The sequence below is a fragment of the Cucurbita moschata genome, unplaced genomic scaffold (genome assembly GCF_002738365.1).
Source record: "Cucurbita moschata cultivar Rifu unplaced genomic scaffold, Cmos_1.0 Cmo_Scf00003, whole genome shotgun sequence".
NCBI classification, from domain to species: domain Eukaryota; kingdom Viridiplantae; phylum Streptophyta; class Magnoliopsida; order Cucurbitales; family Cucurbitaceae; genus Cucurbita; species Cucurbita moschata.
In genome coordinates this window covers 525,307-552,099 of record NW_019268519.1, presented here as the reverse complement: position 1 = coordinate 552,099, position 26,793 = coordinate 525,307, and the positions used below count along the sequence as shown (strand labels likewise).

Here is a 26,793-nt window from a genome sequence, read left to right as displayed (position 1 = left end):
AAAAAAAAAAAATATTATCATATGGATTTTTATTAAAATTTAGGAGCTAAAATTGTTTGTTGAAAAAAATCTGACCCTTTTGAAAAAGTTGCATTATTTCTTAGAGATGAATATGTTTTGGAAATCTGCCTCACCGATTCTGTTTAGGATCCCAAACAAGACAGATTTTTGATACCTTGAAACTCGGAATTTTGCTTCAAAATCAATGTTTATCAGAGCTTTGAGATGAAGATCTCGAAACAGAAAGACCAATCTTTTTAGGGAATCAAACAAATTACTTTTATGATATTGTCCTGTCCTTGTTTGTCCCATTTGAATGGAAACTCCAGCTCTGTTTTACACCGAAGTGTTTATTAATAGGCAAGAAAACAACCTTTGTTGATCTCGAACAGTAAAAGCAAAAAACACAACATGTGGGTGTTGTTGTTTCTGCCATCTACTTTCTTTCCCATCCAATTTACACCTTGTTTTTTGAGGGAGGAAATGTGAAAATGACTTTGAAACTACCCTTCCAATTTGGGGTTTTAATTATTGTTCTGATATTCCTAATTTATGGCCTAAAATGGCGTTTAAACGACAGGTTTTGGCATCTACTTAACCGGTGTTGGATAGGAGAGCTTAAACGTGTGAAGGGGTCTCGTGGTTTGTGCTTTGAAGCTTTTGTGTTTTGTGGCCATGGCTGCTCGGAGAGGAATCTGTTCTTTACTATCTCGTTCTCTGTTATCATCTTCTTGTTCTTGTTCTTCTTCTTGTTCTTCTGGTTATGGGTTTGGTTCTTTTCTCCAATCTCGTGGTGGGTTTCTTTCTTTTTTGTTAATGGTTTGATATCTCTTGAGGCCATGTTCTTTAATGGTTTGATATCTCTTGAGGCCATGTTCTTTAATGGTTTGATATCTCTTGAGGCCATGTTCTTTAATGGTTTGATATCTCTTGAGGCCATGTTCTTTGAAGTTGTAATGGATATTCATAATTGTGGGTTTCAGGTAGAGTTTCAAGGTTGCATGGAATAGGGAGAAGATTCAGCTCATCTGCTTTGGCGGAGGAGGAACTTGTTACTCCTCCTGTTCAGATAAGTTACACTCAGAATCTGATTAATGGGCAGTTTGTGGATGCTGCATCAGGTGAGTTCTTTTCGATATCTAACTTTTTGGTGGATCATATATATCTTAACCGGTTGAGTTAATACTGTTTTAGCTTTCGTATGATCATGAAATTGTGTTTTTGTTATAATCTTACCTTTCAAAAGTTATCTGATGGATGGAAATAAGGTTGAATTTGATATGTTTTGACTGTAGGGAAAACGTTTCCGACCTACGATCCTCGCACCGGGGAAGTGATTGCTCATGTTGCCGAGGGCGAGGCGGAGGATATCAACCGGGCAGTATCGGCAGCTCGCAAGGCTTTCGACGAGGGGAAATGGCCGAAGATGACTGCTTATGTAATGCATTCCTGCAGGCTGCAATTTCTCTTGTTGTTTCCCTCCCCCTCTTGCCTTTATTTGAATTCTATATTGATGCTCGTCGTGTCGATTTTCAGGAACGATCGAGGATATTACTGCGGTTCGCTGATTTGGTTGAGAAGCATAGCGCTGAGCTTGCAGCATTGGAGACATGGAACAATGGCAAACCTTATGAACAATCGGCTCGGACCGAAATACCTATATTCGTGCGCTTGTTTCACTATTACGCCGGTTAGTTCATGGCAGCATGGTGGCGTATCACCCCTTGTCCTGCTGTTTTTGTAGGTTTGTAAGTGGTTTTGGTGTTGGTTTGTTCAGGGTGGGCGGACAAAATCCATGGCTTGACCGTTCCAGCTGATGGGAAATATCATGTGCAAGTATTACATGAACCAATTGGAGTTGCAGGACAGATAATTCCATGGAACTTTCCTCTCCTTATGTTTGCTTGGAAAGTTGGTCCTGCTCTAGCCTGTGGCAACACCATTGTCCTAAAAACTGCAGAGCAAACGCCTCTGACCGCTCTTTATGTCGCGAAGTTATTCCACGAGGTAGCGTTTTCTAAGCTACGTTCGTTTCCCGATCGTTCGGTTTATGATGATCTGATATTCTCTGTCCATGTCGCGACTAATATTCATTCTCCCTCGATCGATCAATCGAATAGGCTGGTCTTCCTCCAGGAGTTCTGAATGTCGTTTCGGGCTATGGTCCAACCGCGGGTGCTGCCCTTGCTAGCCATATGGATGTGGACAAGGTGATAGCACAATCTTGAAACCATCTTGCTTCTTATGTTTCTTTATGAAACTCATATCTGGCATGGTCAATTGTTGCTTCCTATAAGAGATTTATCATGAATTAATGATCTACATATTTCTGCACGACAACGATCGGTTTGCAGCTAGCCTTTACAGGATCGACGAACACGGGAAAAGTTGTGCTCGAATTGGCATCTAAAAGCAATTTGAAACCGGTAACGCTCGAACTTGGAGGGAAATCGCCTTTCATCGTTTGTGAGGATGCAGATGTTGATAAGGCCGTGGAGCTTGCTCATTTTGCTCTTTTTTTCAATCAGGTTTGTCTGAAGGGTCACTTTTGCCATGGATTTGTAGGATTTGAACTCGTTGTTAACAATTCCTTGTTCATTTTCAGGGGCAATGTTGCTGTGCTGGATCCCGTACTTTTGTGCATGAGCGTATATACGACGAGTTTGTCGAGAAGTCGAGGGCACGTGCCCAAAGACGTGTGGTTGGTGATCCTTTCAAGAAGGGTGTTGAACAAGGTCCTCAGGTAACTCTCTCCATTTACCTTTCCCCATCTAATCCATGAAAAGAAAAACCATATCATTCATGTTAAGACTAACGATAATCGACGTACCTTTTTGAACGTCACAATCATGTCCAGATCGACTCGGAGCAATTTGCAAAAGTCCTAAGATACATAAAATCTGGCATTGAAAGTGATGCTACTTTGGAATGTGGGGGTGACAGACTTGGGTCCAAGGGATACTTCGTCCAGCCGACAGTTTTCTCAAATGTTAAGGTGATTGTTCTTTGTCTTCACTAGCTTCCTTGCTCTAAAGAATGTAAACTAACCTTTCGACCTGTTTTTCTCGTTGATCGATCAGGACGATATGTTGATAGCAAAGGACGAAATCTTTGGCCCGGTACAATCCATCTTGAAATTCAAGTGAGTTGCCAACAACTCGAAACACATCATATCACTCATTCATTCGACTTAATTTCTTCATGAATTTTGTCAATTTCAGGGACATTGATGAAGTTATTCAAAGGGCAAATGCAACTCGTTACGGTCTAGCTGCTGGAGTTTTCACTACAAACCTCGACACAGCCAACACCATAACACGAGGATTGAGAACAGGGACGGTGTGGGTGAATTGCTTCGACGTATTTGACGCTGCAATACCGTTTGGTGGGTATAAGATGAGCGGAATGGGGAGGGAGAAAGGAATTTACAGCCTCCAAAACTACTTGCAGGTGAAGGCTGTAGTTACTCCTCTGAAGAATCCAGCATGGTTATGAGAATGGGAGTAATGCCAGTGATCTAGAATAATGTTTTATTTTCAGTTTCAGCTTTGTTATTTGCACAAAAAACAAACTTTTATTTCTGTCTCAAGAAAGAAAAAAAACAGGGCTTCTGTTATTGTACTCAAGTTGAGCCCAATATTATCTACCTCTTAATCTGAGCCATCCCTCTTGAATGATTTGATTGAACATCGACTCTTCTCAAGGTCTAAAAGACAAATTATCAAAGAATTTTGTTAATTAATTTCAAATCTTATTCAATGGAGAAAGACGACAAAGATAACAATTTGGATGACAACGATAATAAAGATCCTTAGTGGTTTTCAGAATTTTTTAATTATGGAAACCGTCCATAGTACTCTTTGAGCTTTTCCTCGAGGCTTTTTGAAACGTGTATGCTAGGGATTCCACACCCTTATAAAGGGTGTTTCGTTTTCCTCCTCAAATGTGTAATCTTACCGGTAAAATCTAAAACAGTCTCAAGGATATGAAAATTGAAATGAGGAGATGGAAAGATGAAGACAATACCATTTTTGCATTTTAATCATACAATTCATTCAATTGATGTCATTACAAAAGGCTTACATCAAATGGCAAAGTGAAAGGCAGCAAAGTCCCTGGTTTATGTACCCACCACCATAATCTATTATACTACTAGACTCACCTCAATAGATATATATATCTATATATATATATATTCCTACTTCTTCTATTTGTCATTACCACAATCACATTATGATTTTTCCCTTTCATCTTCAAAATAATTTTACCAGATTTCTGTATCCAATTCAAACAAACAAATCTTTAAGGCCCTCTATATTTTCGAAAGCATAGACAACCTTGAGTTTGATCAACAGGGATCATACCTCCACCCTTGGATGTGTCAATGGCCTCCAACATGGAAACTACTTCGTCCATCTCGGGCCGCTTGTCCGGGGTTGCATCCCAGCATCGCTTCATCACATTTGCTAGAGAGCTCGGGCAACATCTCGGTATTTCTGGCCTCAGATTCTGCAGTTTTGAAATTACCATTTTCAGGAGAGTTAATGATAGGTTGAAAACAATGGAATGATTTCTTCTCAAGCGCACATTGTCTGCAGATATGAAGAACTATGGGTGAAAGAATCGGTAATCTACCTGACGAACCACAGCAGAAGTCACTTCGGAGAAACTAAGGTCGGGATATGGCATGTCACAGCAATAAATTTCCCAAAGGCAGATACCGAAACTGTACACGTCACACTTCCTGTTATATGGGTTGCCATTGAGAACCTGTAACCAGAAGAGCGCTATAACTTTAGCAAAATCATCATTCTGATGTGTTTGATAGCTACATTTTTGGCATTGAAGTTTTTTGGTTTCCATGTAAGGAATGAGCGACACAACTATGGAATCAAAAAGGAAACATTTTATGGCCAATGCACCTAAATGTTGTAGAGCTGACCGAAAAGTGCATACCTCAGGAGCCATGTAACCAAGTGTCCCAGTCTCCCCGGTCATGTCGTTGGGATTTGAGGCCTCAACTCTAGCAACGCCAAAATCAGCAATTTTAACCGTACGTGTTTTGTCCAGCAGCATGTTTTCTGTCTTTACATCTCTGTGAACGATCTTCTGTGAATGAAGGTAACTCAACCTACAAAATAAATGGAACACTTTCTAAGAGCCGAATATAAACAAGTGCATACTATTCTCAAATATACGGTTAAGATTAGCGAACAGAAGGGATAGGAATAGTGGTGCAGGAGTACCCTCTAGCAAGATCAAGTGCCAACTGGACAACCACCTTGAAAGCTAGCTTCCTTCTCCTGTTCTTTATGAGATAAGATTTTAGGGCACCTCCAGCGAGATATTCCACCACAACACAACATATGTTACTTGGCATGCCTATTAGACCATTTTCAGTTTGGATCTGTAACTCCGCTGAGCCCATTGTTGCTCCTATAAACTGACAATGAATTGAAAAATGTAAAAAGTCCAAAACTATCAACCAAAACCAAAATAAATAAATAACACAACTTAATAGATTAATTATTGGATAAAAACATTGAGTTTGAGATATCAAAATCTGAACAGTAAAATACATAAACTTGAAAGTTCCCCATTCACTATGACAGATAAAAGAGGGAAAGGAAAAAGAAGGGACGATGACAAGTTGAGAGCCTACATAAAGACCCTAGTTTTCCACTATCAAAGATGTCAAAACTTTCTTCATCTGATTGAGGCCCTCCAAAGTGAGCAACATGCTTCTTGGCCTTATCTGATTCTATTCTAGCAAGGATAAGATTTAGTTCAGTTGACTTTTTTCCCTTCTACAAAAGTAGAAGGGTGGTGAGAGATTAGAACTCTAGACGGAATCTTTTAATGCAACTGAATGTTTCCAGTAGAAAAGAAAAGATTTAGTTCGATTTTGAAGTTCGGGCAAGAAGAGTTTTCAGTGGCCTATACAGAAGGCTTGAGACAATTAAAAGCAAATCCTTTTTCACAAAAATTAGAAAAGAAGAGGTAGCGGGGAGGAAAAAGAACGGTTTCTGGTTATTGGATCATTAACTATTCGGGATCTAATTGATCATCTATTTTCTATATTGTCAGCATCTTCCAAAAGAGAAACAATATTAGAAGTACACTCAATTGATTCAATATCAATCAGGCTAGGCAATAGAATTGAGGGTTGGAACAAGCATATGACAAGACATTCATTTCAAGTTTCAGAATCATAACAAGTGGGTGAATAATCGCAGAAGTTGCTAATGACCTTAGTAACATTGGGATGCTCGAGTTTATGCCAAACAGCAACTTCCTGTTTGAAAGCTGCCCTTAGTGAAGAAATTTCAGCTTCTGTCCTGTGACCCTCTTCTCCCCAATCCAGCATCTTGACTAATGCATTAAAAAAGCCAACAGAAAACTTCAGAGGACGGTAGCAAACAACTACAACCCAGTAACATTATCAAACTATAAACCAAGATAATATTTTCATTTGAAAATAAAGGAGTGAGTAAAACAGATCTTGAAATAATTCAGTGATAATGATAGCGTTAAAAAGGGTAGATGATAATGATGATAAAGATGAAGAAAAAAATACAAGTCCGTAGCAGCTAGCAGAAATAGCCAATTCGTAATAACAGCTTTTCCAGGACATTTTATCCAACAGCTGGAATCACATGAAAGTTTATAACTTTATCTACAGAAAGTCATTCAGGCCATCGTTGTCATAAACAAACTCAACTCAATCTCGTGTATGCATCACGGATCATCTAAAAGAGAGTTCAAATGGCCAATCACCACTTCCTGACAGTAGCAACATGTCTTTAAAATAAACAGTTAGTCCAAAGAAGGCTAAACAATCACTGTATAGGATCCAATGAAGAGGGTGCAAAATCAATACAGCATTTCAAAGAACTAATAGTCAATCAAATCCATATTTGTTCAGACAAATTCAGGAGTACACACAAAAATGATCATGATGAATGTTTCAGACGATTAAGAGCAGATAACAATGGTGTTGAAACAATTGAAAACGAACGGAAGGATACTCAAAAAAAGAAAGTAGAGAAGCAAACTGTAGTCTGTAAGCATTCTGAAAGATCAGGAGTGTGGAATTCGATCACGATGCACGAAGCAAGAACTCAAAACAAAGCAATTACTGAAAGAGAATAGTTAAAAATAGGGCAAAATTTAAGGTTGCTGGTGAAAATCGGTGGCTTACCGGCGACATCTAGTCCGTCGTAAACGCCGCGGTGGACGGTGCCGAAAGTACCACGAGCAATGACGCTCTTGATTATCAGTTTGGACGGATCGATCTCCCACTCCAGCCGCTCCTTAGCAGCGACTTTAGTAGACCTACTGCGAGCCATGGCAGCGGAAGTGAGAAAGCTGTTACCATCTTCATCTTTCTTTTTGTTCTTCTCCATCGTCAAGGCTCTGTTGAGATGCCTCTCAAGCTGCTCATCCAAGCTCTTGAGATCAATCTGATCCGCTCGCACAAACCCATCATTGTTGTCCTTCATCTCCGATTTCGATTCCTTTCAAGTTGGCGGCAAATCAGAGCAGTATAATGGACAGGAATCGGTGGCTGGAATCAACAAAATTAAATGATTCAATTCAGAAATTGAGAATATCTAGGAAGAATTCGGTGGTGATTCTTCTTCTTCTTGCTCGTTTCTCTGTTGTTTCTTGGCTGCTCTTCGTTTCCACAAATTCTGCAATGGCTTCTCGAATCATCCATGTGGGCACATGAATTTGCCTGCTCATAACGTGTGCTTCTGACCCACTTCGGTCTTCTTCTCTATTTATTATTTTTCTCTCTCTTTCATTTTCTTCTTCTTTTCCAGTTCCCAGCCAATTAACACATCACTGCTTGTTAATTAAAATAATGGTATTATTATAAACCAACAAAGGAACTTAGGTTTGAAATGAGTCCAATAATGCCATTTATTTATCTTATTATAAATTATTATAAATATTTTCTTCATCTTCTTCTTCTTATAAAATTAATTAGGTTAAACACGTACAATAATATAGTATTTTTTATTAATACAAAAATATTATAAGTTATCGAGTCAATAAATATGAATGATTTGAATAAATAATAATGGTACACCCATACTTAAAGATTAAGATTAAAGTCCGTTTAATAATTATATTATTTTTTGTGTTTGACCGTCTAAATATGTTTTATTTTTAAATATAGATAATACAATTTATGCCATATTTGTTAACAAATGAAGAATGAGAATATTTCATAGAATACATATTAAATTTATGGTATTCAATGGATTTTTTTGTTTTCTATATATAAAGGGAATTATATGTATTTATAAATTACATATTTAATTTTGTTCAGTAATGTTAAGAGTGGAGCATAATCTGAAATTGAAGAGCGTAATTAATTACATTCCTAAACTGAATAACTAATGTGGGCCAAGGCCCAAATACTTTGACTCTTTGTGGGCCAAGGCCCAGTAACTCTCGTACGTCAAGTAACGAAAATCAGCCTTGTTTTTAAAATTTACAGAAAAATATCAATTAAACACTAAATTATCCACAAAACTTTATTTTTAATTTACAGAAACTAAAATAAAACGAAAATAATAAATCGACGTGGGATTGGGCTTATTGGGCCGATTATGCCAACTGGGCACGTGTCGTAAAGCTGCAAACAGTCCGAGAGTTGACGCCGTGAAGAAACGGCGCTACGGTTAGTAATTCTATTCAGAATATTCGTATACTTCCGTTACTTTCCCGTTCGTGTCTCTCGCCCTTCTCTACTGCTCACATTTCTCATTTCGCTTCTTCCCTCCACGAAATTTCGCCTCTGTTTTTTCCATCCACGATCTTACGAGAATTAGCTATTGTTCTCGTGATTGTTTTCGATTCATTGCTTTAAAATTCAATCAGGTTTCTGCACCGTCCTATGGCGGTTCGTGATTCTCCAACCAGCTTGTTCTAGTGAACATTTCTCCCATCTATGGCTACTCGAGGCGTCGATTTCAAGTGGTAAGGCATCTCACTATCTAAAACAATGAATTGTTGTATTGATGTACTCTCTTGTATGGAGAAGAGCAGTCGTTTGTAGTCAACTTGATAGGTTTTGGACGCCGTACTTGATTCTTGCAGGTATGACGGTTTTTTCTTGTCGATGCTCGCGACTAGTGTGTATCCTTCAGTGTTTTGGGGAATTTTGAAGTTATTTGTACGAAATTCCTTTCGGTCTGTTAGAATGGTTGAGTGATAACTCGTGTTTGATGCATTTACTTGCTTGGACTGTGATTCCACTTATCGTGTTGCCATGATAACGGATGCATTTACTTGCATGGACTGCGTTTCCTCTTATCGTGTGTCATGCTTTGGTATAAGAGTTGGAGACGAATTCATATCCTATGCTTAAAAATCTCGAGCAATGTATTTCTCTTTACGTATTTTATTTGTGTATTTTCTTTAACTATTTGCTTGATAGAGTAATAGTTTCGATCAGTTGGAAGAGGTATCATACTTGTGTACATCCCTTGCATATATGGATTGTGGTACGTTATTCTTAACTCTACACAAGTATTACATGTTATTACTATTTTTTGTTTTATCTGTTGTGATTTTTTTTGGGGTCAATGATAGTCAGTTATTGGTACAGGTTGATTACACTGCCGTCTTTCTTTTTCGCCTGCTGATGTTTGTAGACAATGGACTTGCCGCTGGAATGGGTTTGTAAGGCTTTCAACTTTTAGTTTTACGTCAATTTAGGGCAGCAAAATCTTACACTTCTTTTATTAATCCTCCATATATTTTGGTGTCAGCAAATGAATTAAAGCAGTAAAAGGTTCCTCCAATGCCTTTATTATGAATGGTATTGGTTGAGCTTTAAAGCTGTAATTCTTTGGGGAAAGATCAAAACAAACTTGGATTCTGACATGCAAAGATTTGTGAGCATTTGATTCATTATCAGAAGCATGGTGACAGAAGTGTGAAAAAGAAAAGGAAACAAAAGAATAGAACATAGAACATCTGTTGCTAATTTAAAGAATCCTGTGGCGTTTGCTAATTTTGTTTTGTTCTTTTGGGACTTTAACTGAGAAACTTCAAGTAATGAATGTTCACTTTCTGGTTCTGGTAGAATTATTATAGATCTTATTTCCTCTTGGGAATTGGGAGTCTGCACAAGTTTTGCCATACCAGTTAGTTACTTTGACCAAGTAGGTCTTGACGAAGGTCTGAGAAATTTTTTTACCCTTGAATTATAGTTATTTAGTAAATACATGCACACTAGTCATTTTTTTAACCCATCGAGTGATTGAAATATTGGTTCACTGCTAAATTAAATATAAGAAAGTTATGATCTTATAATTTTATCAGTTTGGCTTATCATCCCAATGGGTGTTCTTAACCGTAATTGGCAATGCATTTTCCTCTCTAATCTTCTATCTCAATATTTCTTGTATAGTTTATGCCATTTGAGATCTTCTTATCTTCTAAATTTGTGTACCATTAGGGACTTTGGGTGGCAGCAGAGATATGCTCGATTTTGTGGAAGAATTGTGGTCCTTTCAGTCCTAGCGCTTCTGCTATTTCCATTTCTTTGGGTTTGGACTGCCATTGGTACTTTATGGTTTAAGCAGGCCCATAATTGTGTAAGTTATTTCTATTTCAATTCCCATCGCCACCACCAGAATCTTCATATTTCTACAAATTTTTATGGAATTATTGATTTAAATGTGTCAGCTTCCTGAGCAAGGTCAGAAATGGGGATTCCTAATTTGGTTGCTTTTTAGCTACTGTGCCCTCGTATGCATTGCTTGCATGTCATTGGGAAAGGTCAGTTCTACTATGTTTACTCTGTAGATTATTATTGGAGTTTATTATTATGACTTATGTCTGGTACTCTCTAATTGTTGTAGCTCAACTATCAGTTGTTTTTATGTACGACCTTTACATTCTTTTACGGTTCTGGTTGAAATTTCTCAATGTTTTTCTCTATATACTTTTGTACATGAAATTCACGTAGTTACCTTTGAACCCTTCTTGTAGTGGTTAACTCGTAGACAAGCACTCTTGTTTCGGGCACAACAAGGGATCCCTGTATCAGAATATGGGGTAAGCAGTTAAGCTTCCTTCATTTTAAAATTTCTGAACTTAAAATACGTGCATCAATTTTCATTCTATGTCATCAATTTCTTTACCTTGTGTTCTCAGTGACATCCATCTGTATATCTTATTTTTTCTACAATATGTTCTCTGCTTTCAATTAAAATATTCAATTTTTACCCTGATGATTCTTCCGAAGGCGAACATATACGATGGATTGATTGTGAATGAAGTAGAAATGGGGGATAGCTGTAATTATTATATCTATCCTTACTTTTGCTCTTTAGGTTCTTTTTGGTATGTGGTTCTATTCTCGAAAAAAAAATTGTAAATTTTAATTTCTTGTATTTCCCAGAAATGACATATTTAGGGACAATATACTTCTTGCTCGTGATGGAACTGATAGAGAGCAATTTTCTTTACAGGTCTTGGTTGACATGATCCGAGTACCTGATTGGGCTTTTGAAGCTGCAGGAATAGAAACAAGGGTAATGGGTCAAGATGCTGCTACCTACCATCCTCATCCCGGACTTTACTTGACTCCAGCTCAGGTAAGTCTATTAGCGCTTGAGTTGACATTTTGGTGTCAGTATTCTTGACATTTCCCCAACACCTGTTGTCTGGTAGCTTAAGAGTAGTTTTGTACTGTTCGTAGTATTTTCCCATCTCAGTGGCTGTACAAATTATTAGTTTAAAAGTTTGAGGGAAGTTGATCGACATGACGCATAATGTAGTTGAAGCTCTTTGCAAAGAGGGCTCTGTGTCTTAGGCTCTCAGCCTTTAAGCATTTTATGAGAGATTTTTGTCTAAATCTTTAAAAAAAAAAAAAAAAAAAAAAAAATATTGCCTGCTTTGTAAAGCCATTTTGTGGGTTCAAATTTATGATTGAATCTTTTGTTTTGAAATCTGATGGTCAAGCTACTCATTGATGCTTGAACAGAGGGAAGCTGTGGAGGCACTTATTGAGGAACTTCCCAAATTCAGGTTAAAGGCTGTTCCAACAGATTGCAGTGAATGCCCTATCTGCTTAGAAGAGTTCCATGAAGGGAATGAGGTAATTGATTTTTCATGCCGTGCCATTTAATTTACAGAAGTTTGGCAAACTTGTAGGGGTAAAAAAAAAAAAAAAAAAAAACTGTCAATTCATTTATGATTTGTGTTGTACTGCTTCTTCGAGCTGGGGAAGTTTGAGGAGTCCTAGATTAATGCTTATAAATACATGAAGTATCATCTTTTGTTGGAGAATTATTGAAAATAAAGTTGCGGGCATTATAAATTGGTGCAGGTTCGTGGCCTCCCTTGTGCTCATAATTTCCATGTAGGATGTATTGACGAGTGGCTTCGACTGAATGTGAAATGCCCTAGATGTCGTTGCTCGGTCTTCCCGAACCTTGACCTCAGTGCTCTGTCCAATCTTCGTTCTGATACCGATAGGCCTTCTGCAAGTGTTGTTACAGCCAATAGCTATATGATATCTCATCCTTTGAGCCAAAGTTATCTAGTGAGACTGCAGGGTCTGCTTCGACCTGTTCGCACAGAAAACACGGGTACACATGGTGATTTAGAATCTGCTAGTGCTGTGGAAGTTACTGAGAATGGGTCCGCCCATGACCAAACTATACCAGAACGGTCTCCCGTAAGACCCATGCCTTTAAGTCAGTCTACACCACAACTCTAGGTAGTTGGGGCTTTTTTCTCCCTTGCTATTTTGACTGCTTCTAACTACTCCTGTAAAAGCTAAATGATAAGCGTCCACATCTTGCCATTTGCAAATCGTGGCAACTGTGTAATAGTAAACCTCGAACATTTGGTTTTTGTATCCAAGGAATCTACTTGCGTTCTAGCAAAACTCAAATCTTTCATTTGTTTAGATCTTAGTACTGGACTCTTCAGCCATCTGTGTAGGGAGATTGCCCATGTGCTATTGGCAGACGCATATCTTGCAATTCCACTCGAGAATCTTCTACTTTGACAGGTTGGTGTTTACCGTTCCAATTTTTTAATTATTGTTTCTCACTCCTATTCTCTAGTTGACGCAGATTTTACTTTGGGGGAACAAAACAATGTCAACTCCAGGAATAAATACTGTGACTTTATATAGAAGGCTATTTTGAAATTCCCTTAAATTGAGGAGGCCAAAGCATGTGGCAGAAAAGGGTGGCGTTATTAGAAAATGAGATAATAATTTACCTATTTTAGTGCTAATTTGTCTGTGCTTGCTTCTTTAGGTGGGGTCATCGGAAATTGTCTGGTTTGACGAGCACTCCATTCTCCATCAGCAATGTGGCAATGACCGAGTGGAGCCAGCCCTATTGAACAAATGTGGTGACCGACAGCCTTCCCTTATTTTTCTCTTCACCCTTTTTATATATATAATTCTAACTTGCATAAATTATTAGTAATTGAAGTCCCATGTAATAAAACGTGAATCAAGTTTCATAGTTTGTTCATATTTTTGTTAAATAATGATTGAAAATTATTGAAATGTTAAAATAATACTTGTATAAAATTTAGGAGCAGACTAGAATTTCATTAAAGAAATTAGGGTTGAAATTTTTTAGAGATGTTTGAACTTTTCTTCCTCTTAATATTCTTGGTTTTATCTTGTCCGTGGATTTAGGTTATTGGGGAAAGCAACTGATCTGGCTGGTATGCTTCCAATTTTGGCCACAACATCTACAAGGAGCCCCACCACTCGAACCATGAGTTGCCTTGGAGTATGTCTATTCATTTCCAGGTTTGGTTGTCACTTTCTTATCATAGACTTTTGTTTCCTTGACAGATTTGAAATTAGAGCGTGTTTGATAAATATTTCCTTTTTTGTTTTTGAAAATTATGGTTGGTTTTTAAAAATTATGATTGTTTTTGAAATTATGAATTTGAATATACGTTTTCTTGGCAGTTTAATTTAAAGTATAATTCGATTTTGTTTTAGGGCCTTGCATTAAAAGCTTATTATTATTATTATTATTATTATTATTATTTGTTGCTAATTTTTTTATAAATTAAATATTAAAAAAAAAAGAAAAAAAAAACTAATCTGGGCACATTTTATTTATTTTTGTGAAAACATAATTTTATATATATATATTTTTTTTTTTGCGAAATAATCCATGATTTTTATTAATTATAAAAACTTCGCCAAAATTGTCGAGACCTTGTAGGGTTCTTGTGCATGTGCCTGGGGCGCTGCATCGGGTTGATGAAAAGAAAGTATATTTTTCTGATCCCTTTTCTTTTCTTTTTTTAATATGATGAAACGTGTGACTAAAAGACCAATTAGTAAGTACAAAAAAGGGTCATCACTATTAAGCTGACACGTTTGTCTATGACAATTGTGGAAATAATTTATCCAAAAAAAAAAAAGAAAAACCCAATTATCAAAGAAAAATTCAATACATTTTATAATTTGTTAAATTATACTGAATGTTCCTATATTTTGTGAAGTTTTTTTTTATCTTTTATTGTTATACTTTGAAATTCATTCCAAAAGATATCATTGTATGTTTTTTTCTTTCAAAATTGTGAAAAATAAATGAGAAGAATTATGACATATTCTTCACATAGGATAGTCTGTTACTATCCAGAAATTGATTTGGTAAGTGATGCTAACAATATTTTTGTAGATTAAATAAATTATAATCACGATTTTAATCTTCCCCCGTTGTGTGTAATATCTTGTATTTTTTTAAATTCTTTAATTTCCCATTTGTGTTTTAATGATGAGTATGTATATTTTTAAATAATTTAATAAATAATTTAATAGTTCGTTTTATTCATAATATATTTTATTATAATTTTATTGTTAGTTGTTCGAACTAAGGCAATTTAATTTTCTTGGTAATAGACTAGTTTCAAGGACTCCAACTTTGACTACCCACACCATGTGGGTAATACGCTATGTGGGTAATAGACAATGTGTATTACACACACAATCTCTTGGAAATCAAAATAGTGGATACACCACTCCAAAAGGCTGAAGGTACCCCACTCTGAGTAGAGCTTCCTTTGGATTTCAACTTATGTTCCTTATTCCATTCCCCAGCATTCGAAAACAGTATTACCCAGAATTGGCAAAGTATTCCCCATCCTTCGCAAAAGTATTCCCAGCATTCGCAAAAGTATTCTCCATCTTTTCATTCTCTACGGCATCTACGAGGGTCGTTAACTCACCCGTGTGTGTTATTCAAATTATCATCCAATGGAAGGTAAAGTCGAATACAAAGCGGATAACTCGCTGTGTAATTCGCATCCAATGAATGGTAAAGAGGATAACTCACCCGTATTATTATCGTTGTTTCTAGCATGTAATGTGTGATCCTGTCTCCTCCAGCATTTGATCAGAGTAGTTGGTTAGGGTGTAATCCCTGTTGTCAACTACCTTGTCTGGAGAACGGCGTAATAGAGTCAACGTCCCCGTCTATCTTTTGAGGGTTGTCTCTATCATGGGATGATTTCATTAGGTTGATATAACTAATGCGCCACTACTCGAAACAGGACCGAGTTCTATATTGAATGATACTAGAGACCGAGCTCAATTAGTTTTGTTACTTGTATTTGTTTATGTAGTTGTCTTTTTTGTAGTAGTATGTGTTCTGAAAGATGAGTAGTACTCTAAAGGGTAACACTTTTAGAAGAGTTTTTTTTTTTTTTTTTTTTTTTTTTTTTTTTTTTTTTTAGCCTAAATTATACAAAATAAAACATAAAAATATTGCATGTCATTAATAATTCTGAAATTATTTATCTGGTGTGGATATGTACTTCAATTATTCACCATGATATTTATTTTTAAAAAAAAAACGTGCCCAATAATTGATGTATTTAATTATTACTTTATATTTATTTTAATTATAAATTTGTTCAATCAAGGAAACAATATATTTTATACAATCAAACACTTTATTTGTAAAATAATTTAAACGGTTGGAATCTTCGTAGTTATGAAACACACTGATAAAATCAATAGCTTTCAACGATAGAAGTCAAAATACCAAGTGAAGAACTCGAAGTAAATGATTGGGAAATGTATTGATATTTGATCTTTAAAAGCTGAATTGGTTGAAATGATTTATATTTATTTATTATTATTATTATTTTCTGGTAAGATACTTGATTGGCTGTTTTGGATTAAAAAGGATTTTAAGACACGTGTCATGCTTGATGTAGATCGCTTTCAATAATCTAATATAATATATATTTTTAACTCATAATGATCACTACACTATTTTACTTGATAAGTGAATTAGTCGAGACGTTTTCATCAATACAAGATAATAATCTGGGGAATGGTTGGGGATTGAGACCGGGAGGAGGAATATAAGGAAGGAATATAAGGTTCGAAAGATTTTTCTTCCAATTTTTTTTCTCTCATTCTGTATAAATGAAGATCGTTATTAAATGAACATCTCCACTATGTATGAATAGCTCTTTTTAATATTAATTTGAGTAATTATTTAGGTTATATATTAATACTAAAAAGCAACAACAAATTTTATTCCCAAAAAATATATACCATCTAATATTCTCGAATCTAAATTATGAACATAAAAAAATATTTTTAACATAGCCACAAGTTGTAAAGTGATTTTATTACATAAGATCCATAAACTTAGAAGGACTATTAAGATGTGTAAGACTTGGAATCATACAAGAATAAAAAGTTGGAATATGAACAAAAGATTTAAACCAACCACTAAAAAGAACATTTAAAAAAAAAAAGAAAAGAAGAAAAAAACTTCCCTTTCCTTTTTGGTGGCACGAGAGCTGTTTCTCTTCGTGGGGAGCAATCACGTAAGAAACCTACAAATTTGATGGGTATTCTTATTCTAATAGGCTAAAAAGTTATCCAAGAGGGGAAGGATTCTATCCTTTCATCGATCACAGCCTTCTTTCGCTCATTTCCATCTCATACCTACACACAAAAATAATTTAACACCACCCAGAAGAAGAACAACAAGAACAAGAAGAAGAAACGGTGAAATCTTTGAGATGGGGGTCGCTAATACTTCATGGGTTGCCGGCCAAGCTATACCCATGCTTCAATTCACTCCCTTTTGCTGCTTCGATTTACCCTTCAAGAAATCTAATGATTCGAGGCTGATTATGGGTTGGGGTTGCGCTATTAAGAATCAGGGCAAGCTGTCGATTACTTCGACTAGGAATTCCAGAAATTCCCCCTTGTATTGTCGTTGCACTGGAAATGACGATAATATCAGCGGCAGTTGCAGTAATATTAGCTCTTCTTCTTCCTCTTCTTCTTCTTTGGAATGGGATTGGAGTCGGTGGAGCCGCTATTTCTCTGAAATGGAACAGGCCGAGAGCTTTGCCTCTGTTCTCAAGGTGCACTTCTTTCTATCATTATTTGTGTGCATAAGATTGGATTGATTGTGGATCTTATCAACTGGGTTTTGGTTCGTTGCTTAGGTGATGATTGGAGTTGAGTTTTTAATGCTTCATAATCAAAATTTGGGGTCTGTTGGTTGAATTAATCTTTACATATTCAGCTTTTGAACATGACTCAGTAGGGTAATTCGAACAAATATGTTTGTGGGCAGTAGCTTAAACAATCTTAGTTTACTTGCTATTGGCTCATGAGGTCTGGTCGGTGTGTTACAGTTTCAACTTGAAGAGGCCGTGGAGAGAGAAGATTTTGAAGAAGCTGCAAAGTTGAAACTGGCTATAGCTGACACTACACAAAAGGATAGTGTTGCTGAAATCATGTCCCAGCTGAAGGTCAAACGAGATTTATATGATTTACAAGATTGTCGAATTTGGGGTCACCTCTTAATGTTTTTTTTATACAATTGCAGAGTGCAATAGAGGAGGAGCGATACCAAGATGCATCAATGTTGTGTAAATGCACAGGAAGTGGACTGGTAATCTTGGAGGATTCTGCCCCTAAACATTTTAATTTGTCACTGTTTTCTTTAAGTGAATCAGGATGCTTTTTCCTTCCTATCTTTCTAAGTTTACTGCCAATGAGTACTGCAAGCTACTAGTGAACAATGTAACTGAAATGATTCTTAGTTATAAACTTTTAATTTGAACCAATTGACTGTCTCTCGTGACATTCTTAAATTAACATTTTAGTTTTCTTCTCGCCATCTGATGAGCTTTCTTTATGAATTATCAACGTGTCCTTATTGGCTTTTCTCAATACGACCATAGATGTGAGATCCCACGTCGCTTGGGGAGGAGAACGAAGCATTTTTTATAAGGGTGTGGAAACCTCTCCTTAGCAGACGTGTTGTGAAATCCTTGAGGGGAAGCTTGAAAGGGAAAGCCCAAAAAGGATAATGTCCGTTAGTAATGGGCTTGAGATGTTACAAATGGTATCAAAGCCAGTCATTGGGCGATGTGCCAGTGAGGACGTTGGGCCCCCAAGGGAGGTGGATTGTGAGATCCTACGTCGGTTGGAGAGGGGAACAAAATATTCTTTATGAGGGTGTGGAAACCTCTCTCTTGCAGACGCGTTTTAAGAACCTTGAGGGGAAGCCCGAAAGAAAAACCCAGATGACAATATCTCCTAGTGGTGAGCTTGGGCTGTTACAGCTGTTACAATAGAGTTCTAGACCAGGACATGATATTTGCTGAAACCAATTCTATCTACTTGTAAATGAAATTTTGTTAACATCCTCTGAGCCATTTTTGAGCAGGTGGGCTGGTGGGTGGGGTACTCTCAAGATTCAGAGGATCCCTTTGGCAGATTAATCCGTATAACTCCTGGAGTTGGCAGGTTTATTGGTAGGGGTTACAGTCCTAGGTAAGATCTTTGTCTCCTTTGTGAAAACGTCGTTATTATTTCGGAAACACTCGGCTGATAATTATTGTCTTCACAGACAGTTGGTAACTGCATCGCCAGGAACTCCACTGTTTGAGATTTTTGTTGTCAAAGATGATGAAGGGGGATATGTCATGCAGGTGCTACGCTGAATCCTCACTTCGAAAGCTATTAACGTTTTTTCTTTTATTATGTTCAGTGAGCTAACAAAGACTACATTTATGTCTAATTTTTCTGAAGTAGGAGCTGATGCTATCATCTATTACCAGTATCTGATATTAACGAGAGATTATTTCAATATGCATTCGCTACAGGTAGCGTACTTGCAACGATCCAAAGGAAATTCAACAGTCTCAACAAGTCCACCATCAGAACCTTCAAGTAGCCCGTCCACATCCGGAGTTAAGAATGAAACTGTTGTAGTCATTCCTGAGAACGAAGTCACGAGGGAGCAAAGTGAGGAGAAGGGCACTGATTTGGACGAAGCTACCGAGGAGGGAATAAAGGGTGTGATAAATTTTTTGAAAGATAAAATTCCAGGATTGAAAGTTAAAGTAATGAATATCAATGCTCCTGAGGAAGTCATAGAGGATGCTAACTCTGTTGAGCATTTGATGCAAGAAGATAATGAGAAAACAGGGACCAGTGGCAGTTCTGATGATGAAATGGACAAGTTGGATGAGATTCAGCCTGAGACGGTTTCGTTAGGAGAGAATAGTGATGTCAGTGACGACGAAAAGGATTTGGATATGAAGCTTTATATCGGTGGGGTTGTACATAACAGCGAAGAGGCTCCTACAAAGGACGAGTATGTTCGCCATCCAGCTAATATTAAGGATATGGATAGAGATTCTTTTGTGCTGCATATTCCTGGAAGAGGCCTAGATCTTGATGCTGCAGAAGATAAAGTCTCGAAGGTCAAAGTCGCAGCTTTAGCAGCCCAAGGTGTTTCCGAGCTTATGCCAGCTGATGTTGCCAAGGCATTTTGGGGCGTCGATAAGGTTTCGCCAAAGGTGAGATTGATATCCATTTTTATTCAGAAATGGCTTTTTCCTTTTATAGGAATCAAAATAATTTCCATTTTTATTCACCAGATTTCGAGGAACGTTCGTGAGATAGTCAAACTGGCTGTCAGTCAAGCACAGAAGCGGAGTAAACTATCTGAATATACTACGTTCAATCGGATTATCACATCGAGGGGAGACCGAGATCCATTTGATGGTGAGTTTATTGTTTTTGTTTTGAAATTAGTTGCACCCACATGTCTAGATGGTGTCATAACACTTCTTGTGGGACAGGCCTCTACGTTGGTGCATTTGGCCCTTATGGCACTGAGGTGGTGCAGTTGAGGCGAAAATTCGGACATTGGAATGATGCGGAGGACAAGGACAAGCCTTCAGATGTGGAGTTCTTTGAGTATGTGGAAGCAGTAAAGCTGACCGGTGATCTTAATGTTCCTGCAGGCCAGGTCTGAATTGAATTCCAATATTGTTATGGTTTTACTGGTTCAGTAAAACGACAAGTTTTCTGTTTGCACGTCTCGATAAACATTCATATTCTCGATCTGATGTTCTTATAAAATTCAGGTCACTTTTCGGGCTAAAATTGGGAGAGGAAACCGCTCTGCCAGCCGTGGAATGTATCCAGATGAACTGGGAGTGGTATATACCATATGTCCTTTCTACTTCTCTGGTTGCTAATGTATGCTTTTCTAGTCTGTAACAGCCCAAACTCACCGCTAGTAGCTACTGTCCGCTTTTGACTTTCCCTTCTTGCTTTCCCTCAAGGTTTTAAAGCACGTCTGCTAGGGAGAGGTTTCTACACCTTTATAAGGAATGCTTTGTTATCCTCTCCAACCAATGTGAATCCACTCCAACCAATGTGAATCCACTCCCCTTGAGGGCCAGCGTCCTCGTTAACACACTGCTCGTAGATATTGCCCTCTTTGGGCTTTCCCTTCTGGACTTTTCCTCAAGGTTTTAAAACGTGTCTGCTAGGGAGAGGTTTCCACACCCTTATAAGGAATACTTTGTTCTCTTCTCCGACCAACGTAGGATCTCACAACTTCTTACCTCTTGTCATAAGCATAAGCATAACCATCATTATCTCTGGAGAGATTTGTATATGTTATGCACTTAGCAAAGTTTTACTGAGGAATTCAGAACAATGTGGGAGGTTTTGACGGGATTTTTTACAAAACATTTCGAGAATAAACGCCAAACGGTTTTTAAGTCGTTTAAATTCAAATATGGGTGATTTAAGAGAAGACTTGTTTATGCAGGTTGCTAGTTATAAAGGTCAAGGACGAATAGCTGAATTCGGGTTCCAAAATCCACAATGGGTTGATGGAGAACTTCTCCAACTAAATGGCAGGGTAATTCAACTGATAACAACTTCATTAAGAACAAGAACCATGCTCTACTTGTATCAGTACATTTGATTTCATCCCCAATTCTGTAGGGTATCGGTCCATACGTCAAAGGTGCAGATCTCGGGTTCCTCTATGTCGTTCCTCAGCAAAGTTTCCTCGTACTATTCAACCGTTTGAAGTTACCGGAGTGAAGTGTGCTCGATTCTCACCTCACGACCTGCTTCAAATTCCCGTCTTGAATTGAAAGAGTTGCAGTGCTTGCCTTGACAACAGGAAGAAAATTCTAGCCTCAGTAACAAAAGGTTCAAGCAAAGAAGACTCTTCCAGCTATGTATCTATCTCCCCACTGCATTACTTCTTTCGGTAAAAATTTTGAGTCTTTAATAATGTCTACTACCTTTTCCCCTGAGGTATATATATCAAATTTTGATGATTTTAACATATAATGGTGTGATTCTGGATGAGTTTTTGTGAGCACCCTGTTGTTTGCCTGTGAACATGCTCTACATCTAGTATATAGAAAGACCCTGCCCATTTATAGAAACGGACCTGAAACTATAGTTGTAATAGTTCAAGCCCACTACTGGTAGATATTGTCTGCTTTAGCTCGTTACGTATTGTCACCAGCCTCATGGTTTTAAAGCACGTCTATTAGGGAGAGGTTTCCACACCCTTATAAGAAATGTTCTATTCTCCTCTCTAACCAACGTGGGATTCATAATCCACCCTCTTTGGGGACCCAACGTTTTCGTTGGCACATTGCTTGGTGTCTGGCTTTGAATACCATTTGAAACAGCCAAAGCCTATACCGTTAGTAGATATTGTCCGCTTTAGCACGTTACGTATTGCCATTAACCTCACAGTTTTAAAATGTTCTATTAGGGAGAGGTTTTCACGCTTTTATAAGAAATGATTCGTTCTCCTCTCCAACCAAAATCACTCGACTTTACTTTTCGACCTTTCGACCAGTTTGGTTGGGAATGCAAAGTGAGCAGTGGGCTTAAAGTAGAGAAGGCATTGCTAGTGGTTCCTTTTTGGTGAACAGAACGAATTGCTTGGTCACTGTGGAAGGATGCTTTTCTTGGTGTGTGTGAAGGAAGTGAGTGGGTAAGTAAGGAATGTCCACGGCATAACATTACAAACTGATGCCTTTATAGTATAGCGTTCAAACTGGAATCTTTGCTTGCTTTTCTTGATGTTCCATTATTGTGTGCCATTCTTAAAACACTATATTATGAACTGTGCTCTGTTGGCTGGCGGAGCAATATCAAATTTCAACTCATCACCCCCTTAAGTTATTGAAATTCCTCGGATTTCTTGTCGACTTAGTATTGTAAGACTGGAAAATTTGTCGAGTTGCTCACCCCAAACAAATTTACTTGTGGCAACCTTTTGGCCGCCCAACGATCAATAACACTAGTCATTTCGCTCGTTGGGTTGGCTTAAACTTCTTCTTCATGAATAGTTCCTTGATCAAGGTCTTGAACTCAAGTTTGAGTCTTAAGACCTTAGCCGCTAACCCCTAGTTGACTCTCTTTTTCTCGATTCGAGTGCTTGAAAAAATTAGTCTCATATGAATTATGACATCATCTTAATAATTATAAATAGTTAACTTTCGAGGACTTAAATTAAACTTACCATTTTTTCTTTAAAAATACTTACTCTCTTTCATGCTTCTAATTAACATTTGTGTCTAGCGTTATTTATAGAATATAATAGAAAAAAATTCCATAATTTGCTATAATATCAGTATTTAAGAACAATATAAGGTCCACAAAATAAAAGAAAATACGATTATGAACGGAAAAAGAGCGAAACGACGTCGTAAAGAAGGGAGTAAACGGAGCGCCTCATTCAATTTGACGAAAGGTTAGAAATTAAGATGAAAAAAGAAAACGGAATCACTGGCTTGAACTCACTTTACTTTGTCGGAGAGGCTCTAAAATACGGTAAAACCCACTGTTTGCAACCCTTTTCCTCAAATTAAATCTCGCCACGTCATACAAAACATTACGTGTAATCAGCGCCGTTTGATTATTCCAATCCTGTTTGTAAACTGTAATACACTGGAATCTTCTCCCCATGAATTTGATGATGATTAATCAAATGATGCCACGTGGAATATCCTTCTTTTTTCCCCCCAAACTGCCTTTTCCTTTTTTTTTTTTTTTTTTTTTTTGTAATTTTTGCTTCCTCTCTCTCTCTCTCTCTCTCAAAGAATTTTTCTTGCAAATCTTTCAATAAAAACTGTCAAAGTTTGAAGCAGAAATGATTGAGACGAAATTGAAAGCTGAAAGATCGTACGACTCTTCGTCCATGAAGAAGTCGTCGTCCAGAAATTCCGAGTCGTCAATTCACAGTCATATGGAGTCTCCTCATTCGCCGCTGCGTTTCCACTCGCCGCTCCGATCCGACGTCGGCGACCCTCCCGAAACGTCTCCTTATGCTTCTCCGTATGCATCTCCTGAGAAGCTGCCTGATAACTCCAAGTCGATTGTTGTTGTTGATGTTGATAATAAGAGTACTCAGTTCTCGCCGCTTCGGTCTCCCAATGCTGGTTCTCGGAAGCTGCCGGAGTACGCAAACTTTCCTGGAGATAGGTTGGCTTCGTCTAAGGTTATGTTTAATCGGGCGATGAAGGAGGAGGTACCGCAGTCTGTGACCAAGGTAGGGCCGGCTGCGAGTGGAGTCGAGGAGGATGGTGGTGGTGGTGGTGAAAGATCGCCGAAGCAAATACCGCCGCCGCCGAGGAGGTCGAAGGACGATGCGTTGACGAAGGCGGCTTTAGGTTTTAGAGTGTCTGAAGTGGCGGTTTGCTTGATTTCGTTTTCGGTTATGGCGTCTGATAAGACTAAGGGATGGAGCGGCGACTCCTTCGATCGTTACAAGGAATACAGGTTTCTTCTTCTTCTTACAATCTACTCGACGCCTAATGTCTATTACACTAGAGAATATCGTAAGTTGGATTTGCTTTTGGCTGTTCAGGAATTTGTACATTTTGATTTTGTTGATTTGTTTCAGAATTGACTACACTTGTCGTTTCCTCAATTCCTTGGGCTGTACAGTACTATTTTAGTTCATTGTTCAGTTAGCGTCAACTGGGACATGCATTGTCAATCTTTTACCATACCAATTAGCTTTCCATTATTTGAATCCTATAAATTTGCTTCCAAGGAGAGTCATGGCTTGAAACAATTATTGTGATTAATGATCTTGAAATTCTTATGTTGCTTGTCCACCACATTGTCATCACATGAGGTAGGTGCTTTAAATGTAGTCTTCAATTTCAAGGTACGTCTCATTGTAAATGACGAATGCCATGTTAAGAATGGAGGCGTCGCCTACGTTCCAACCTATTGATTGCCAAGTTTTCAATGATTCACACTGTCCAAATGAATTCCTTTGCTAGACTATTTAATTCAGTGACCCACAACTTAAAGCATATTCTGAGTCTCTGACATGGCCACTTTTCTGTCTTTCCCCGAGTCATTTGCTGCTTTGAGTTGCAAGTTCTTAGTTCTCATGTTGGTTTTTGGTATAATTTCAAGTGTGTGTACTGTGAGTGAAGGATTATAGTGGAAGCAATCTCACTGTCAGGATTTTCGCATAATTTCCATGCCTTTTTGTGATCAATCATGTGTGACATTATTCTTAGCTTCCCTTGCATTGGAAGAATACATCAATTATAGGATATATCTCATATTTTGTCCAAATGATTCGAAGCTATCTCTTTTTGCAATTTTCCAGTAGTCTATATGATTTTGCCCGTCTTATATTATCTGATCAAGCCCATTTGTTAACAGGTACTGCCTCACTGTTAATATAATTGCATTCGTGTATGCGGCATTTCAAGCGTTTGATCTTGTCTATACTCTAATCAAGAAGCAACATATGATACGTCATCGCGTCCGTTCTTACTTCGACTTCTTCATGGATCAGGTTAGTTGTGCAAATCTGCTGGTCTGAATGAATATTGTTTAATGTCTATAGCCATGTGTTGCACTGCTGCTCTGCTTCAATGAATGTGTTTCTATGGTTAAAGGTCTGTTTTGTACAGTTCTGTAGCCTGACGAATAGGATACTTAGGCTAAAAGAAACTCGCTGGATTTATTAGAGAATCCTTTTGGTGTCCCCACAAACTGACTAAGGTCTTTGTGAATTTGAAACGATGGTTCTGATCTCTAGTAAAGATGAGATCCCATATTAGTTGGAAAGAGGAATGAAGTCTTCCTTATAATAGTGTAGGACACCGCTCCCTACAAGATGCGTTTTAAAATCGTGAGGCTGACGGTGGTACGTAACGGATCAAAGCGGACAATATTTGCTAGCGGTAGGTTTGGATTGTTACAAATGGTATCAAAGACAAACACCGTGCAGTGTGCCAGTGAGGACGCTAGGCCCTCAAGGGGGTGGATTATGAGATCCCACATTGGTTGGAGAGGAAAACGGAGCATTCTTTATAAGGGTGTGGAAAACCTCTACTTAGAAGATACGTTTTAAAACCATGAGGCTAACGGCGATACGTAACAGACTAAAGCGGTTGATATCTGCTAGCGGTGGACTTGGACGGTTGTTCTACATCCACTAATGATGCAATCCTGGTTTTTTCAATTATATTGGCAGGTATTGGCATATCTTCTCATATCATCGTCTTCCTCCGCTGCGACCCGTGTTGATGACTGGCAATCGAATTGGGGAAAAGATGAGTTCACACAGATGGCCAGTGCATCAATCAGCATGTCCTTCCTTGCCTTCGTTGCTTTTGCTGTTAGTTCGCTTATCTCTGGTTACAACCTTTGTAGCCGTGATCCTGCATGATACAAAAATCTCACCCAAGATTATTGTTTTTATTATGTTTGTACATAGACATCATAGCTATAGCTCTGCCCTTACAATAAACATGATACCCAAATTGTAAATTGTTGGATTGATATAAATGAAGCTTCTATTGCTCTTTCTAGTTCTCAAAATGGCATTCAATTTTAATTATAAAACTTAATCATAGAATATCATATTGAATTTCTGATCTTATTAATTAAAAATAACATCTTATTAATTAGATTAGGACGGACTTGCCATCAACAAGACAGTTTGGCCGAGTGGTCTAAGGCGCCAGATTTAGGCTCTGGTCCGAAAGGGCGTGGGTTCAAATCCCACAGCTGTCAATACGTTTTATTCAGTTTTGTTGTTAAAACATGGGCCGCCGTCGGCCCAATAGATTAAAGCTCATCCGTTCTTAAAGATTGGGCTAGTTTTGGGCCTAGCAAATCCTATCCACCGACAATGAATATAGAAGGAGAGAGAAAAGTCGGCAGGTGAGGTGGGCCCAATTGGGCCAATGGCATCCCCATACGATGCTCCACGTTTTGTCAAATCCGTCTCCTCACCCTATCTTTCCACGGTCAAGACTTGAAGTTTCTCTTCTTTGATATTTTCTCAATTTTTATTATTTATTTTTTAGTCATTTTTTAAATTTTAATTAAAGTCCTTATACTCATGTCACGTATTTCATTTAAATTTTGTATTTATATTTAATAAATTTTGTAAACTTATGAACTAATTAAAAAAAATT

General features: G+C 37.7%; 5 protein-coding genes and 1 non-coding gene across 9 annotated transcripts; 5 read left to right on the top strand and 1 right to left on the bottom strand.

Moving 5' to 3' along the window:
- Positions 1-571: 571 nt before the first annotated feature.
- LOC111441222 (aldehyde dehydrogenase family 2 member B4, mitochondrial-like) lies at positions 572-3,687 on the top strand. 2 transcript variants are annotated; one of them, XR_002710096.1, is made up of 12 exons: positions 572-793; positions 984-1,121; positions 1,296-1,438; positions 1,537-1,690; positions 1,778-2,007; positions 2,121-2,210; positions 2,355-2,528; positions 2,606-2,743; positions 2,858-2,995; positions 3,081-3,142; positions 3,222-3,581; positions 3,618-3,687. XR_002710096.1 is itself a non-coding variant. In XM_023078202.1 (11 exons), the coding sequence occupies exons 1-11, from the start codon at positions 676-678 to the stop codon at positions 3,493-3,495; spliced, it is 1,659 nt and encodes a 552-aa protein (XP_022933970.1). In that variant the 5' UTR covers positions 572-675; the 3' UTR covers positions 3,496-3,687. The 2 variants fall into 2 exon arrangements, 1 of the variants encoding a protein (XP_022933970.1); XM_023078202.1 differs by having other exon boundaries at positions 3,222-3,687.
- A 341-nt stretch (positions 3,688-4,028) lies between these two features.
- Positions 4,029-7,854, bottom strand: LOC111440981 (serine/threonine-protein kinase HT1-like). Its single transcript, XM_023077833.1, has 6 exons — positions 7,202-7,854; positions 6,251-6,372; positions 5,247-5,443; positions 4,957-5,131; positions 4,636-4,770; positions 4,029-4,509 (listed from the first exon to the last, which is right to left on the bottom strand). The coding sequence occupies exons 1-6, from the start codon at positions 7,500-7,502 to the stop codon at positions 4,303-4,305; spliced, it is 1,137 nt and encodes a 378-aa protein (XP_022933601.1). The 5' UTR covers positions 7,503-7,854; the 3' UTR covers positions 4,029-4,302.
- Positions 7,855-8,774: 920 nt separating this feature from the next.
- On the top strand, positions 8,775-13,520 carry LOC111440966 (E3 ubiquitin-protein ligase SIS3-like). 3 transcript variants are annotated; one of them, XR_002710059.1, is made up of 11 exons: positions 8,775-8,991; positions 9,112-9,150; positions 9,452-9,518; positions 9,623-9,696; positions 10,478-10,616; positions 10,708-10,800; positions 11,014-11,079; positions 11,496-11,621; positions 12,011-12,124; positions 12,356-13,045; positions 13,299-13,520. XR_002710059.1 is itself a non-coding variant. In XM_023077812.1 (10 exons), exons 1-10 carry the CDS (start codon positions 8,963-8,965, stop codon positions 12,746-12,748), a joined length of 1,140 nt encoding a protein of 379 aa, XP_022933580.1. In that variant the 5' UTR covers positions 8,775-8,962; the 3' UTR covers positions 12,749-13,520. The 3 variants fall into 3 exon arrangements, 2 of the variants coding, with proteins under 2 accessions (XP_022933580.1, XP_022933582.1); XM_023077812.1 differs by having other exon boundaries at positions 12,356-13,520; XM_023077814.1 differs by lacking the exon at positions 9,112-9,150 and having other exon boundaries at positions 8,776-8,991; positions 12,356-13,520.
- A 3,301-nt stretch (positions 13,521-16,821) lies between these two features.
- LOC111439509 (protein EXECUTER 2, chloroplastic-like) lies at positions 16,822-21,698 on the top strand. Its single transcript, XM_023077157.1, has 11 exons — positions 16,822-17,409; positions 17,686-17,802; positions 17,880-17,945; positions 18,726-18,832; positions 18,909-18,990; positions 19,165-19,863; positions 19,945-20,071; positions 20,149-20,318; positions 20,437-20,511; positions 21,132-21,224; positions 21,311-21,698. The coding sequence occupies exons 1-11, from the start codon at positions 17,059-17,061 to the stop codon at positions 21,410-21,412; spliced, it is 1,989 nt and encodes a 662-aa protein (XP_022932925.1). The 5' UTR covers positions 16,822-17,058; the 3' UTR covers positions 21,413-21,698.
- Positions 21,699-23,382: 1,684 nt separating this feature from the next.
- LOC111433061 (CASP-like protein 4A2) lies at positions 23,383-26,177 on the top strand. Its single transcript, XM_023069969.1, has 3 exons — positions 23,383-24,118; positions 25,025-25,160; positions 25,845-26,177. The coding sequence occupies exons 1-3, from the start codon at positions 23,490-23,492 to the stop codon at positions 26,037-26,039; spliced, it is 960 nt and encodes a 319-aa protein (XP_022925737.1). The 5' UTR covers positions 23,383-23,489; the 3' UTR covers positions 26,040-26,177.
- A 129-nt stretch (positions 26,178-26,306) lies between these two features.
- On the top strand, positions 26,307-26,386 carry TRNAL-UAG. Its single transcript has one exon. It is a non-coding gene; the product is annotated as a tRNA-Leu (tRNA).
- Positions 26,387-26,793: the final 407 nt, after the last annotated feature.